The 15,071-nt window shown below is 52.9% G+C and overlaps 7 protein-coding genes across 7 annotated transcripts; 1 reads left to right on the forward strand and 6 right to left on the reverse strand.

Annotated features, from left to right (window-relative positions):
- Positions 1-129: 129 nt before the first annotated feature.
- On the reverse strand, positions 130-2,420 carry P170DRAFT_441719 (putative MFS multidrug transporter). The gene is made up of 6 exons (XM_024850384.1): positions 2,110-2,420; positions 1,794-2,039; positions 1,444-1,728; positions 904-1,389; positions 676-849; positions 130-610 (listed from the first exon to the last, which is right to left on the reverse strand). Exons 1-6 carry the CDS (start codon positions 2,198-2,200, stop codon positions 513-515), a joined length of 1,380 nt encoding a protein of 459 aa, XP_024698569.1. The 5' UTR covers positions 2,201-2,420; the 3' UTR covers positions 130-512.
- A 725-nt stretch (positions 2,421-3,145) lies between these two features.
- Positions 3,146-4,185, reverse strand: P170DRAFT_441721 (uncharacterized protein). The gene has a single exon (XM_024850385.1). The coding sequence runs from the start codon at positions 4,071-4,073 to the stop codon at positions 3,381-3,383; it is 693 nt and encodes a 230-aa protein (XP_024698570.1). The 5' UTR covers positions 4,074-4,185; the 3' UTR covers positions 3,146-3,380.
- A 526-nt stretch (positions 4,186-4,711) lies between these two features.
- Positions 4,712-5,870, reverse strand: P170DRAFT_419155 (SGNH/GDSL hydrolase family protein; the record flags this gene model as incomplete). Its single annotated transcript, XM_024847265.1, has 3 exons — positions 4,712-4,945; positions 4,997-5,626; positions 5,673-5,870. 3 exons carry the CDS (start codon positions 5,868-5,870, stop codon positions 4,712-4,714), a joined length of 1,062 nt encoding a protein of 353 aa, XP_024698571.1.
- Positions 5,871-6,873: 1,003 nt separating this feature from the next.
- On the forward strand, positions 6,874-8,974 carry P170DRAFT_514532 (uncharacterized protein; the record flags this gene model as incomplete). The annotated part of the gene is made up of 2 exons (XM_024855214.1): positions 6,874-7,778; positions 7,825-8,974. The coding sequence occupies 2 exons, from the start codon at positions 6,874-6,876 to the stop codon at positions 8,972-8,974; spliced, it is 2,055 nt and encodes a 684-aa protein (XP_024698572.1).
- A 279-nt stretch (positions 8,975-9,253) lies between these two features.
- On the reverse strand, positions 9,254-10,635 carry P170DRAFT_419156 (purine-nucleoside phosphorylase; the record flags this gene model as incomplete). The annotated part of the gene is made up of 2 exons (XM_024847266.1): positions 10,378-10,635; positions 9,254-10,330 (listed from the first exon to the last, which is right to left on the reverse strand). The coding sequence occupies exons 1-2, from the start codon at positions 10,516-10,518 to the stop codon at positions 9,254-9,256; spliced, it is 1,218 nt and encodes a 405-aa protein (XP_024698573.1). The 5' UTR covers positions 10,519-10,635.
- Positions 10,636-11,908: 1,273 nt separating this feature from the next.
- On the reverse strand, positions 11,909-12,710 carry P170DRAFT_441722 (uncharacterized protein). The gene is made up of 2 exons (XM_024850386.1): positions 12,466-12,710; positions 11,909-12,403 (listed from the first exon to the last, which is right to left on the reverse strand). Exon 2 carries the CDS (start codon positions 12,397-12,399, stop codon positions 12,013-12,015), a length of 387 nt encoding a protein of 128 aa, XP_024698574.1. The 5' UTR covers positions 12,400-12,403; positions 12,466-12,710; the 3' UTR covers positions 11,909-12,012.
- A 458-nt stretch (positions 12,711-13,168) lies between these two features.
- P170DRAFT_459741 (SGNH/GDSL hydrolase family protein) lies at positions 13,169-14,508 on the reverse strand (the record flags this gene model as incomplete). Its single annotated transcript, XM_024851887.1, has 4 exons — positions 13,169-13,748; positions 13,804-13,914; positions 13,967-14,397; positions 14,464-14,508. 4 exons carry the CDS (start codon positions 14,506-14,508, stop codon positions 13,169-13,171), a joined length of 1,167 nt encoding a protein of 388 aa, XP_024698575.1.
- Between the last annotated feature and the right edge of the window lie 563 nt (positions 14,509-15,071).

Raw genomic sequence — 15,071 nt, forward strand, 5'->3', positions numbered from 1 at the left:
AAATACCCAATGTCGATCTACCGACAGGAGTTTGAGGTTGAACAAGTCCAGGGATCCTGGTGATGTATCTAAGATCATTAGTCTGCGCCCTCAACTCCGAGCGACAGCCATAAGCCTCTTACGCTGTACGGAAGCTAGCATCGTCCAGTGAGACCGGAGCTGACAGCAGACAGACGCAGCCTCGGCCTGGATACAGCCGTTGACTATAATTAGCGCGCCGTTTGCTCGCAGCTAAATTGCTAATGCGATTCCTGAATCTGCTGACAGGCCCACCGGGGAATCGCATCTCCTTTTCCCGTCCAACCCCTCATCGTTCCACATCTTGGCCGACGTGACATTCGATATGTCAGATCATATGTCTACTCAAGCGGTCACCCCGCAATTGGCGTGTTCCGTCTAAGTGATCTATATTCTGTCTCTGTATGTACTGCAATCTAACTCTGTATCTGTCCGCAAAGATTCTGGAACGGCGCTCAGATCGCTCGACCGGGAAATCGGGAGCGAATCCAGATTCAGGGGTGTTGTTGATCAGTCTTAATTTGCCGATCCTTTGGCACTCGGGAATCTAAATTGATGAAGGTGTTAAGGCCGGAGAGCAAACATAGTACCGCTGAAATTAGACGACGTTAGCATTCTTCTCGAAACGCCGGAGCAGGTCAGATGGACAAAACCTACCTAGCACGCAATTCATCTCGTAATATCCAAATCGCTCTGCAAGCCAACCGGAAATGATCGGCCCGACAAACGATCCCAGGGTCCAGCTCATACTGGCAATCGACAGCGCCCGCGAGTATCCCCCATGGGGACCAAAGATCCCTGGGTGCCTGGCCTCGATCTCATCGACCGTCACTAGAGGATAAGGTCAGGGCAAGCGACAAACTCAACAAACACAATCAAACATACCTGTGGCTTCGATAGTTCCGGCTCCGTTCAGCAAACAAGTCAGAATGCCGATGCCGGTCATCGCAATCATGTAGATGATTTGTCCGCGATTGCCCTCGTTGATCCAGGGGAACCGATCGTCGCCCGGCGTCCCAAGCAGCCACATCACCGGAGCCACGCCAATGAACCCGGCAGTTGTTGGCCAGCGCGTTCCGACGCGATCTTTCAGCCAGCCAGTGAGCGGGCTGAGCAAGATGCTGGGGCCTTGGAAGGCGAAAAACATCAAACCCGCTAGCATGCTCTTCCAGCCGAAGACGTCGCGGACGTGCAGTGGTAGCGTCGTGTCAAAACTCGTAGTCAGGATCGCAAACGTCAGATAGCTCAGGCCTCCGCAGACGAATTTGCGGTGTCGGAACATGTACAGGTAGAACTGCAGGCCTGTCTTTTCCTCCACAGCGCTGTCACCACGCGTGTCGGACAGTAGTGGATCATTCTCCGAGTCGTCTCCTGTCCGACATATCAGCCCCATCACACAAACACAAGCACATTCCTGATTCTCACCTGGAATAGACCTCGGCCTCTCAATCATCAACAGCCGCAAGATAATATCAAAGACCATGATGACGAAAGCACTGGACCACGCCAGCCAATACCCGCCCAATTCGAACAACACGCCCGCAATGATCGGGCCGCCCGAAGTCCCGGCTCCCACGACCACCGAGACAAAGCCGTACGTCTTCCCCAGGTTCTCCGGCTGAACATTATCAGCGATAGTAGCATAGCCGACGACCCAGATGAACGAGCTCGCAATGGCCTGGATCAAACGACCTATGAACAAAACCGCCGCTGTGTCCGTCAGCCTCACATTCCACACTCACTCCACACAATCTACCGGTCGCAGGGGTCCATACCCGAAGGTGCAGCAGCCAGAACGAGCGTCCCAAGCAGCGCAACCGCCAGAGAGGCCAAAAGCACCGCCTTCTTGGAGGGCAGGGTATCCGCGTAGTTCCCGATGAACGGGCTCGAGACCAGCGCGATGACGGAGCTTTCAGCCAGCAGGGCGAAACTCAGACGCTGGGTCAGGGAGGGGTCGATTCCGAGGCGATTCTCAAGGACGTAAGGAAGGATGGGGACGAGGAAGGTGTACAGAAAGACGTCTATGTAGGATCGGCATTAGCAGCTGCACTGCACTGCACGTGGATGTGGGAGCACCGAGCTGCAACTTACCGGTGAACAGGGCCATTGACATGGTAGCGACGATGAAACCGGGAGATGAACGCCATCGCTGGCCCCAGACGGCCCCGTGGTCGGTCGGCATGTTGTGGGATGGTCAATTGACGGTGACACAAGCATGGTCAGGGCAGTCGGTAGGAGGCATTTTTTGTCGATAAGATTAAGCGGTCGACCCTCGGCTGGGGTTGCCGATAGGGATTAGACGGACCCCACCGTTCAGTGTAAGGAAGGGAAGTTCGTGGATTGGCTCGTGGATTGGTTCATTGGGTGCATGGCCAGAGCATTCTAAATAATGCGCATCGAGACTCGAAACATTAGAAATCAAAACTGAAAGAAATGCAGGGATTCAGGGATTCCCGTGCATGGCCGCTGCACATGACCTGCGCTACAAAGGGTCTAGCGCGGGATGTGTCTACTCGTTTGTACGTCAACGGAGTAATTCATTTCTAATTGACGGGCAAGGTACTATGACTGTATTTACTCTTCACTATATTGGACGAAATTAGCCATGTTATTTTCTGCGGCGATGTTTTTGTATTTCTCAGTTGTTCGAACTACTTCGGAGTAATGATGCGGCAATATATACCGGCCGACACTAACCGACACAAGTCGAAGGACGTACCTAGACACGAGAACATGGACTCTACCCTGTCTAAGACATGGAAAGAAGAGCCTTGAAGTCTGTAGGAATTCAGCGAGATTCCGGATGCCTACCGGAGCGTTCCGCTGACCTATCCCAAGATGATGTCATTCGATCATGTTTTATGGGAGGTTCCATTAGTTGATCACCGCCTTGATCAGCATAAATAGGGCCTTTGTGCGTGTATTTAGAACCTCATCTTCAACAACCTTTCATCTATCTGTTTTCTAGTCAATTGAATTGTTCTATCGTGGACCACCCCCCTCTGCCAATTTCCTACAAAGTCCAACTCAGTTCTCATTATTTCCATGATGACGGATCAATCTCGCAATATCAACCATACTAATATCAACCAGATATCCAATAGTTCATTCCCTTCTGATCATATAAATTTACCCTTAACCAAACCCAAACAATTCAAGGATTCGCCTCAATTTTTAAACGGCCATACCTGGCCCCGACCTTAAAAAAATGCCAAATAGGGCAATCACCCATCGTCCAGCGATTAAACAACCCAGCTCAACTAACCACCCCGGGACTACTATACGCAATATCCCCCGCATTCTGTCCCAGAATCACCACCACGACAGCAATCTAACCAAGATATCAGCATTCCATCTTTCTCTTACCAACCAAAACCCCCAACGAGATATAAAAGACCACTAACCAGCGAAATATCAACCCCCTGCGCAACCCTGACCTCCCATTTCGGCCGTAGCCGGAAAGGCGGCATCTGACCCTCCGTCAACTGCTCTGGGTCCGTGACCCGCCGAATAGACGCAACATTGCGGTTCTCGACGACGACCACCTGCACCATGTTGTCGAGGTCCTGGGCGTGCACCTCCATCGTCACTTGGCGGGATATTGCAGAGTTTTGCTCCGTAGAACCCTTGCTCTTACCCTTCCCGTCATCCTGGCCCTGGTCCTGCGGAGACGGAGCAGCGACTGCATTCTGAAAAGTAACCGTAACCCTCGGCTCGCTGACAGCGACGCGCAACCTCGCTGTTAAAAGGCTCTTCTCTGCGCCGGGGAGCTTCAAGTCCAAGATCGACGAGGAGTACCAGCGACAGCGGAGGTCGAAGAGGGGGAGGCCGGAGCTGTCATAGAAGGTGCGACGCTGGCCGATGGAAAAGGGGTGGCCGAAGACGGTGAAGACGGGGACGCGGTTGTAGTAGACGTTGTAGTCGAGCGGGTGCCATGGTTCGGGGCGGTTGTGGACGCAGAGGGAGATCTCTTCGGCGGCGATGGACTCGGGGCGGATGGCGATGAGGTGCACGGGGGGTTTGAGCGATGGGGTTGGCGTCGTCGTCATCGTCATCGTGGATGGGAGGGAGTGCTGGGCATGGTGGCATCGCGGGCATGCCGTGGGAGGGAGGTTGTTGGTCGTGGGGATATATACGGCATGATGGAGATGTGCGTGATACGGAGTCCGTGGGAGGTGCAAGTAGGGAGAGCAAAGGGAGTGTGTCGGCTCGTGCAGGAAGTAGGGCTGCTGTCCCTGATAAGGCTGATATGGGGTTCGCCTTGCCCTAAGACGTTCTCGTTGCATCCTGCCGCCGGGACGGTTGGAAGTGTTGGTTCGGCTGGCGTCATGATTGGTGGCTACGGCGGTGGACCTGGGGAAGTTAGTAGTTTTCCCAGGTCTCGGCGTCGTCGGATGGGAACGTTTCGGGCAGTCGGGAGACGCGGATTGGATGGTTCAGAGGCTGTCATGCATGTGCTGGCGATGTGACAGAGGGAAGGTTAAATTAACCTGGGTTTGATGGGCAGAGGCAGACTGCAACGAGACTAAAAGAGGTATGGTATTGATAGTTGGTGATATTGCCGACATGTGAAACTGATGGCTAGGCTCTCTAACAAGGCTGATACCGAGACGATCGAACATACTCCATATAGGGTAAAAGAACAGCAAGGGATGGAGCATGGACCCCTTGCTCTACTTCGTATCAGGACAGATCACCAGTACGTCGCCCACTCGCTTTCACCCTTCACCACCTGCACAAACTCCTGCGCGACAATCTCACTGGTGCGCTCGGACGGATGCAGCTCGTCAAACCACATATACGACTCGGGGTTCGGAGCCAACACGCAGTCCTCGCCGTCGTCGTTGCATTGTTTCGTGAACCCGGTGACATTGGGCGAGGCACTACCAGGGAAATACTCCGTTGGGTTCTCATACACATGAGACAGCTACCCAGGTCAGTCTGCATTCCACCCCCTAGTCTGGAACAGAATACTCACCAATCCAAATATATCCATCACGGCGAACTTGGCCCCGGGGTACCGTCGAGCCACGAGCAGCTCAAAGGGCGTTTTATAGTGAAACACATCATTGGCCGTCGCCACCTGCTCCCACATCCGATAGCTCACCTGCGTGATATTCTCCGGCTTATTCTTCCAGAACCCACTCCGTCGCACACCACCATTCTCCGGGGTCGCATACTGCGGTGCCAACTGCAACGGCGCGAGATTCATCAGAACAAAGTACCGCCCGCCGTTATCATACACCTGATCCAGCGAGGAATAGATACACTCGATGTAATCGGGGATGGTCTTGCCCTTGACCTGCGAATCGGTGATGATCGCATCGTTGCCGAGATCGTTCGTCCCGATCCAGATCGCATACACGGTCTCTTTGGGATGAATATCCAGGAATTTCTTCCCACGGGAGACATGCTTGCTGTCGGCCACGAATGCCGGGATCTCATACTCCAGGACCGACGGGAATGGCGCATGAATGGAAGCTAACTCCCGCGGCGTGATGTAATTCGAACACCCTGCGCCACTGACGGCGTAGTTGTATCGATTGACGTTTGCCTCCTGCGCGACGAAATGACCCCAGGTGTACCCTCCCGAGGAGGAGCTGTTGCTCTGGCTTTCAGTCAGCAGCTGCTTGAGCCAAGGGGAGGGAACAAACCTCTGGCTGCACCCATCCTACCGGCGGGGCGGATCCATTGTGGTTGATAAAGTAGCCGAGTCGAGAATCATCGGTGTAGCTATCCCCAAAGGTGACCAGGGATTTGAATTTGCGCAAACCCCAGCCCTGGGACGGGCGGGCGAGCGTCAAGTCGAGGGTTAGGGCGAGAATGCCCGCGAGGAGCTGTGTTCGAAACATGATGGATTGGCGGGTGGGGTGGCATTCTGCTGGGGGTGGGGGGATTATAACCCTGAGAGCCGTCGGCATTAATTCCCATTTCCACTAGGGATCCTGACGAGCGCATCGAACATAGCAAGGGATGAATGCGGGGGATGCGGTGGAGACGGCTAAATAGGCATTCCGGGCCACCAGTGAGGTTGTGAGCAGTAAAGCCCCGGAAAAAGGGCTTGTTCGGCGGAATAGCATGTTCCGGCTATATACTTATATGTTGATAGCACGACTTATATCAATGTCAATCTATTTAATAACTGCATCTCATGTCAGTTCACCGAAATCCGTTCACTGACCAGCGGCTCACCGTTTGCGGCCCCATAGGGCTAGCTAGCTACTTATGCATCCGATCGTGCTATCAAGTCAAGAGTACTATTTCCTGCTTAGTTGTTAATTGATACCTCCACCAAGCAAGGGTATCCAGTCCCATGCTCCTGGTCGTGATTCAGCCAGCCATGATCTCGACTCAACACGAATGGCAGTGCGTCGGCGTCTGTCTGGCAACGTACTGCCTCTCTTGGCATGCGCATTGAGAGGTGAAGAAAGTCTCAACACGAGATGGGGAGGCTCGTGTCACTGGAGCTGTCAGCTCTTTCGCACTCTTGTCTAGGCTGCAGGAGATACTATCAGCCCTGTCTTTCACATATGACTGAGGATGCCTGTCCCGATTTGCTGGCATCCCTGGTCGATATTACACCGCCATCGAGTGAGTCCGACGGAGTTCATGGATGCTTCAAGCCTCCACTGCCACGTCCGCGTTTCTTCAGCTGTGCAGCCTCAGATGATTCATCTGGATGTTGATAGTTCTAGGATTTGGGTTTGATTCGAGAACTGAAACAGACTCCCAGTTATATGACCGTTATATGTAGATGATCGTTCGCTGAAGATCCAGTGCTGCCCAAGTCCTGCGATATGAAACCAGAGCCCAGATTGCTGCTAGAGCAGCTCCAGAGATACGTTCACAAGTAAAATGTCAGCATACGAGGGGTTCTGGATCAACCGGGATCAGCCCGCTATCACCGGCTGTGTGCTCACACTATCGTCGCTGAAAAGTGGGTTCCTGTTAACATTTCTCGCCCTCTTCGTCAACGCAACCGGTCAGGCATTCTGGAGAATCCTCTGCTTCATTCTGCATCAACTGCGATCCACGCCAGGCCCTCACGACGGCGTATACATACAGCAACAGGTCATCCTGCGCAATGCCGACCTGCCCTTATCTGCAGTCTGGGACCTCGTCATCGTCATGTTCAGCTGGCGCGGCCGTGCTAGACGCTTATACAGTCGCTCGATGGCTCTCGTTACCATCGCTACCGTCAACCTGGCCGTTTGGAAGGCAGCCGGAATCTTCTCTGCCAAGCTGGCCATGTCTTCCGACGCAGACATCCTCCTTCAGAGCCCGCGATGCGGTCTCCACGCTATTAAAATCGACCAAGCCAGACCTGATCGTCAGCTGATCATCAAGCCGATTCGACTGGCCAGGGATTACGCGCAGCAATGTTATGAGGATGTCCCTTCTGCTGAGTCGATCTGCCGAACGTTTGTGTCTAAGAGCCTACCGTGGAAGTCCAGTCCGAATGCATCCTGCCCCTTCGCTCGGAATCTCTGCATTGGAGGCGAGTCGGCCGCGTTTGAGATGGACACGGGAATGCTGGACTCCCACGTCCATCTGGGACTGAACGCGCCACCAAAGGACCGCATCTTCTATCGCAAAAATGCCACCTGCGCACCGTTAGATCTAACGAACTACACAGAGATCCTGAACGGCAGCTACCCAGACCATAAAACCATCAACTTCTACCTGCAGGACCCGAGCATCAGAACACCCACCGTATCGTACAACATCTCGCTTTACGGAACAGGCGATTACTATCTAACGTACGTCCCATCATCCCTCCAAACGAAACCAAACTAACACATGCAGGACCGTCGGCCCTCCCTCCCCCCTCGCCATCCCCGGCACCAACTTCACGACCCCCCGAACCTGGACCCTCCGTGACGCCCTCCGCCGCGACGACGCCGTCGTCAGCTTCCTCTTCCTGTTCCAAAACAGCGTCTACTACCCCTCCGCCGTCGACGACCCGTTCTTCTCCGCGCACTTCGCCTCCCAAATCTCCCCAAACATCACCTATTACCAATGGGACCACCCGATCACCGTCCTGGGGTGTATTGAACAGCACCAGATCTGCAACCCCCAATCCTCCCCATCAAACCCAAACCCATCCTCAAACTCCACACAGGAAAAAGGTTGCACCCCCCTAAACTCCCCCGACCTCATTCCCTCCGCCCTAACAACACAATCCACCCTCCTCTCCCTCTCAAAAAAGCAACACTACACCGCCATCCTCACCCAATCCTTCGCCAGCACCATCTCGATCCCAAACACCATCTACGCCCTGGGCTCGTCGGCCCTCCGCGCCCAGGAAACCCTCTCCTCGGACCTCGGCAATATCGCCCTCCCGAGCACCCAATGGCATATCGAATCCGCGCACTTGTTCAACATCACACTCGCTGCGTTTCAGTACGCGTTTGTGGATTACGTGAGCCCTCCTGCGCCGTTTAGCCCGGAGGATAAGGTACCGCCGGTGCCCGGGGACTTGTACGATTTGACATGCGGGATCCAGAAGGTTCGGTCGAGCGGGGAGTTTGTTTCGTTCCGAGCGGTGGGGTTAGTAGTAGTGTTTGGGGTCGGGGGGTTAGTGATTGCGGTGAATTTCGTGCTGGATGATGTAGTCGGGTACGTGAGGGGTTGGTACGGGGGGAGGGTGCAGAGGTATAAGAGGGCGATGTGGGCGGTTGATGGGAAGTTGCAGTTGTTGCGGTTGGCGTATGAAGGGAAGCGGAATGGGGGAGTGTGGGAGGGGGTCGGGGATGCGGTGCCGGTGACGGGGTGGGGGGAGGTTTTTGATGTGGAGGAGTTGAGCGGGGATGTTGATGTTGATGGGGATGTTCATGTTCATCGGGATGTTGATGATGGGGGAGGTAGTAGGGATGGAGGAGGAGGAGGAGGAGGAGGAGGAGCGCAGGATCAGTACCTGTTAGGGAGTTGGGGGGAGACGCGGAGGGGTGTGTAGTTTCTTCACCTGGGTGTGGTTTGACTATGCACGGTATATCTTTGGAAAGCGTTGAATGCATTGGTGGATTTGATAGTAGATGACCCAAGGCCGGATGTCATGTAGAATGCCATTAGAGTACTGCTATTCTATCCCAAATATAGTATCTTAAACTCATTGAATACTTTAGTATTATATCATCAACTCATATACATACAACATAAGCGTCGGCTTCCGACTCATCTATCTATCTATACAACATCAAACCAAACACTATAATACAACCCCTAAAGTACATCCCTACGCAACAACCTTCACACCCCCTCTCAACCCCCTCTTCGTAATCGCCCCCGCATCACTCAACGCCTGCTTCCTGCCCGGCCCGAAATTCGGCTTTCCCCCCAGCGTGCCAAAAATATCGCCCACATAATTACTCGGCTTGACACCCTTCTCGAACGTCTCATTCCACCCGCCAATAATCCCCTTCACGACCTCAATGCCCGCAATGTACAGATTCTTCACGGCAGGCTCAAACGCGCCCTGGTCCGCGAACATCAAGTTATCGAGCGCCGCCTGCCCGGGATACGGGCGTTCAAAGTCCGACGCGGTGCGCATGACGACGATACGCGAGAAGTCAAGCTTCTCATGCAGAGACGCACGCAGAAGGGCTTCCAGCGTGGCGTTGTCCTCCTGCGCGGAGGAGCAGTACGTGCCAGTGCCGTTTGTCCAGACGGCCGTGGTGTTGGAGAAGGCCTCGCCGAGGAGTTCGCCGGAGTAGTAGACGTCTGTGGTGGCGACGTCGCATTCGAGGATGGAGGGAGCGCGGGTGGCAGCCTTGTAGATGTCGCCAGTCGCGTTGGCGTAGTTGGCGCGGTAGGCCTTGGCGGTGTCGGAATCGGAGAGGTTAGCCTTGCGCGCGAACCCAGCGGCCAGGGCGCGCAGCTCGGCGTTCACCTCGAAGACCTCGGTGCCGTAGATGCTGGTGGGGTATTGGGAGGGGCGCTGGGCGCCCTGGGGGATGTAGCTGGTGGAGTAGTTGCCGGGGAGTTCGCGCAGGTCGATCTCGTACTGGAGGGCGACTTGGATGGCGAAGCGGGCGAAGGAGGCGGCGCAGATGGTGCCCTGCTCGGGGTTGATGCCTGCGATACCGGCGACGAGGAAGTAGGTGTGGGAGAGGTCGAAGAGGGGCGAGAAGGCGATGGAGGAGACGGTGATGGCGGCGTTGATTTCGCCCTCGCCGGTGATGAGCTGGCAGACGGAGTGGTCGGGGGTGCAGTGGACGTCGGGGAAGAGGGGCGACGCGCCCGGCACGGTGATGTTGTGCGCGAGCAGGTCGAACTCGGGGATTCCCCACCAGGCGGCGGCTTCGGGTTCGAACTGGGATTGTTAGATGGGTTGAGGTTGTGGATGGGGGAGGGACGTACCATCGACACGATGAAGACCTTCGGCGCAATTGGCGCAGGTTTCACCTCCGAGCCATTGCGGCGGACAGCAGGGTTAGCTGCGACGGCAGGCAGCAGGCTGCTGGCGAGGAGCAAGCCAGAGAGGGACTGGATGAGCTGCATGCTGGATCCAGTGAAGGCTATCGGTGAGTTGACTGAAGAAAAAGAAAAGCTTGCATCCCACGGACTGGGAAAAGCTCAATATATAGCCCCATAATTCCTTCCATAAAACTCTTCGCGGCTTCGTCGGAATTCGGCGGTCGGAGAGAAAAACAGCAGCAAAGATCATGACGAAAGCACGCAAGGGGAGATGATCGGCAGAGAGCGGAGATTAAGCTCTTCTGGCGGCGCTAATCCGCCAATAAAAGCTTATCGCGGGCTTAGGGCTCGCATGCTCGGGTATGCGATATTGCCATATCAACGCTGGATGAGTATCGCGGAGCTGTTAGTCATGGGAATTGCGGGTGGAGACGCTAATTGCAGAGATATGGTCTTATCACGTATCTTCCCTTAGTTGAGATGGTGTTTGCATGGTCCACTGGTATTATCTCTTGTACCTGCGTTGGCGTGATTTCGCTTTCATTTACTGTTGATAGACAAATCAATCTGAACTCATCGAGACCTGCACTTGGTAATGTATCAACTGAGCTGGGAATAGACGGGCCTGGAATGTGGCGTATCTTTGAAATGTCTGCTTATCAGACTGAAAGATAATCTAGGTAGATGAGAATATCAAGAGTTCCAGATCAAAATCCATTCAATTGCCTTAGGATTAGCTTGTTACTGCGTTAGATAAATGAAAAAAGTATGTTGCTCAAAGGTATATAAGGGTCGAGTTTTCCACTTGCTGGCTATCTCGGGTGTCTCGACTCTCCGTATTCCACTAACCAATGCGGATGGCTGAGGGAATAGGGGTTTAAAAATTTAAGTTTGAGCTCAGATCGGCTGCACCAAATTGTACATGGTTCGGATCAATTACCGACTCCGCAACCATGTATCCCACAAGGGGCAGTGGCCTAAGTGTAAGGTAATTCCATGGAGCTCACGAAAGTAACTTGAGGAACACCACCTGGAAATAAATGATTTAAGACAAGAGGAGAATCCATATCCTTTGCTACAAATTGTATACTCCTGCAACTTGCAGGATGAAATCAAATATCTCGTCACAAAATTCCATAACCAAAATAATACCCAAGCCCTCCAAATCACCTGCCGAGAACTATAATTCAGTTCATAATTACTCAAAATTGAAACAATGATGCCATCCGACCTCTACCCGATGACAATAATTAATTCCTGGGCGACATCAGCGGCGCAGATTCCGTCCTTGGCAAATCGACATATGACATCATCGCAATCAGCGTTGCGCGATGATCTACACGCCCCCTCAGGTATATTTCTTGGGTGGGAAAACTTGTTTGAATGATAATTAAATTCATAATTCATCGTGATTGGCACTTCCTCTACCCCCCGGAATAAGGTATATACTAAACAGGAACAGATACATAGAAGGAAAAAAAAGAGTAAATAAAAGAAACAAAACCCCTCCACCCCTCAATCAAAATAAAAAGACCTCCCTACCAGTAGGCAAGTCTCAACAGAGACAGACAAGACAGCCTAAAGCATCGTCTCCTGATGTGCTACAATCCTCCACTCGCCATCACTCGCCTGGCTCCACGTCGTCGACCCCGTCGCGAGGTAGGGTCTGTTTTTGTGCGACGCGTTAATCCGATAAGTCACGGTGCCCGCCATGAGGTCGATGATGATGACGCGGACCTCCTGCAGCTCGTAGGAGTCGAAGTGGTGGAAGGGCGGCTTGAGGGCCTCTTTGATGGAGGGCTGGCCGTCGAGCGTGAGGATGGGCGTCTTGGGGAAGAGGAAGTTCGCTTCTTCGTTGGACAGTTTCTCGATTTCGGGCCCGGGGTCTGCGGATGTGAGGGCCGTCCAGAGAGAGCGCTCTTTGATGAGGAGGTCGTCACGGATGCGTTCGTGGATGGGAGCCATTTTGCTGGTGGTTTTGGAGTTAGGGGGATGGTGGATGAGTTGATGAGAAGGGGATGGATAACGTACCGTATGTGATAAGGGTCGAGGATGGAATGGACAGGGAAAGCGAGAGGTGATTCAGGAACAAGATAAAAGACAACAACGACAGAACCTGGAACGATCCGCAGTATAAGAATAGATGAGGAGGGGCATCTGACAGACGCACTGACGTCATGTCATGCGTCGGTTGCACACGTGCATGACGTGTGATGGGCTGGATCGAGATTAATTTAGAGGATCATCATCTGAGGGGCAGCCGGTTGGAGTGGGACTGTGGTTGATGGTGGTTGGTAGGGGTGTAGTTTCGGCCGGGCCTGCTGCTGTTGGTTTCAAGTGGTTGACAGATTGCGTTCATGGCCCAAGATCTATAAGTAACTGACCCAACGTCTCGGGGTGTTTATGGGGTTCCCATTTGGGAAAGGTGTAAATGTCATTGCTTTAGCGGGACTTGATTGGTCCGGCCAGCTCTCCCGGGGAATTGCTGCCTGATTATCGAGGCAGCAAAGCGATCGTTGTAAATGTGACCATTCACAGTACAGAATGTGATGATATGGACGCGCGTCGTATAAGAACTCAATACTGTCAAATGAGTCATTTGTAGCCTTTCCTACAGCACGAGAAACAGACACTGGCCAATGTGCCGTCTATGAAGATAACTGACAAGAATCATTGATCACATTCGAATTCAGCGTGATGACAATGAAGGGGACAGCATCATCAGGCACTCCTCTCAAAAGTTCCTACCAAACACCCCCAAGGGAAACGCATCCGCCAGCCTCTGATACCCAGCAACATTTGGATGCAAATAATCCCCCGAATTAAACTCCTCCTTCAACTGCGCCTCATTGTCCGGATCTCTCAGAACCTTATCAAAGTCCAACACCTCATCAAACACCCCGCTCGTCCGAATCCACCTATTCACCCTCTTCCTCGTCTCCTCCCTCCTCGGATCCGAATACAAAGAATCGACCCCCTCTGGCGCCATAAACGGCGTGATAGTTGCCCCAAACACAGGGATCCCTGTAGTATGCACGCGCGTCACAAACTGCTCATATGCGACGAGCAGCCGCTTCTCAATATCCGTCTGGGATGCGTCGTCCGTGCCTGCAGAGCCGATGTCATTGACGCCGGAAAAAATGATCACGTATCTGACGTGCGGCTGGGCGAGAATATCCCGGCCAATTCGGCTGAGGACGTTCGGGCCTACGTTGTCGGATAGAAGCTTGTTGCCGCCAACGGCTTGGTTGAGGATGGCGAGGGAGGATGTGGAGGGGTTATTTTGTAGGCGGGGGATGAGGAGGTCAGGCCATCTAGACGAGTCTATTAGCTGGGTGCTTGCATCATTGATTAGTGTTTATGCCGTACCGATTGTTTTTGTTGGTCTCGCTTCCTCGGCCGTCTGTGATGCTGTCGCCGATTATCACGCAGCTATGCACTGTGTTCGGGAGAAGGGCTTCGATGCTACTAATAAAGTACCTGTAGCTAACATTAGCGAGGACCTTATTCGGAGACGTAGGGTGGTTGATACCAATGATCGACGCTCGTTGCATCCGACCCTAGATTCGGCTCTCCAACCCAATCCCCCAGCGCCAGCCAAGATGTAGTCCGACTTGACGGATGAGCTGTGATGCCGCCACTCTGTCCGTTCTCAAGATAAATATCAATCGTGAGAGTTTCCTGTGCTTTTTTCAGAGGAAGGTTAATCGGATCGGATACTGCCAAGGCACCGTTGGGAATAATGATGTCGGGATTTCCACTGAACAGGATATCTTTTGTCGTATCGGGTAGAATCTCTTGAATTCCGAGAGTGTTGTTCTTGGTTCGACTGATGGCTACTTTTGAAATGGGCAGAGCTTCATTTCCAAAGGCGTTGGATATTCGGAGACGGATCTGCGTAGCTGGGTAGTTTACGCGGATTGTCTGGCGGAGGGTAGTGTTTTGGAATTTGTATGTTGAGTTCTGGGTCGTTAGTTTCTTGTAGGGAACTATATATGAGTCCAACATAAGTAGAGTGTGGAAGCGTACGAATGGTTCCGGAGGGAGGTTATTTGGTTCGGTCAATTGCGGCATGGTAGTCCAAATTCCGACCCAGTGGGAGTTCTTGTGAAGGCCATCTCGGCGAGAAAGCGCATCGACTGGATGAGAATAGACAGCCTGGAAGAGAAGAGCTAGCAAAAATGTGAGATATAGAGAAAGCGCCATGGCGGGCTGACAAAATTGTATCCAGATGCAGGCCTGACAGCATGAGCCAAGTTTAAATAGACAATTTATTCCGTCTTTATATTAAGATCACCCCGCACTTTATTTCTCCGTTGAAGGAACAAACACAATTTCCCCACACCGAGCTAGTCATTCTGCATGATTGATGCTTGCTCTTCTAGCCGGACGGCTAAACCGGGTAAACAGGCAGAGTGTGGTGAGTAGGGCTACTTCCCCTCTCCCCCTGAGACCTGGAATTAGCCTATAACATACAATTGTAACAGGAAACATTAGTAATTTTGCTTGTCGCGCAGGATGTTAGTTTGCTAGGTGGTTGGATTTTCGATGTTGGTAACGAGGGCTTGTAGTGTTGATTCAAAATTGATTTACGGCTTACACTGCCGGCTTAGCTGCCCATTTATTATTTACCGTCG

The sequence above is a fragment of the Aspergillus steynii genome (genome assembly GCF_002849105.1).
Source record: "Aspergillus steynii IBT 23096 chromosome Unknown P170scaffold_11, whole genome shotgun sequence".
NCBI lineage: Eukaryota > Fungi > Ascomycota > Eurotiomycetes > Eurotiales > Aspergillaceae > Aspergillus > Aspergillus steynii.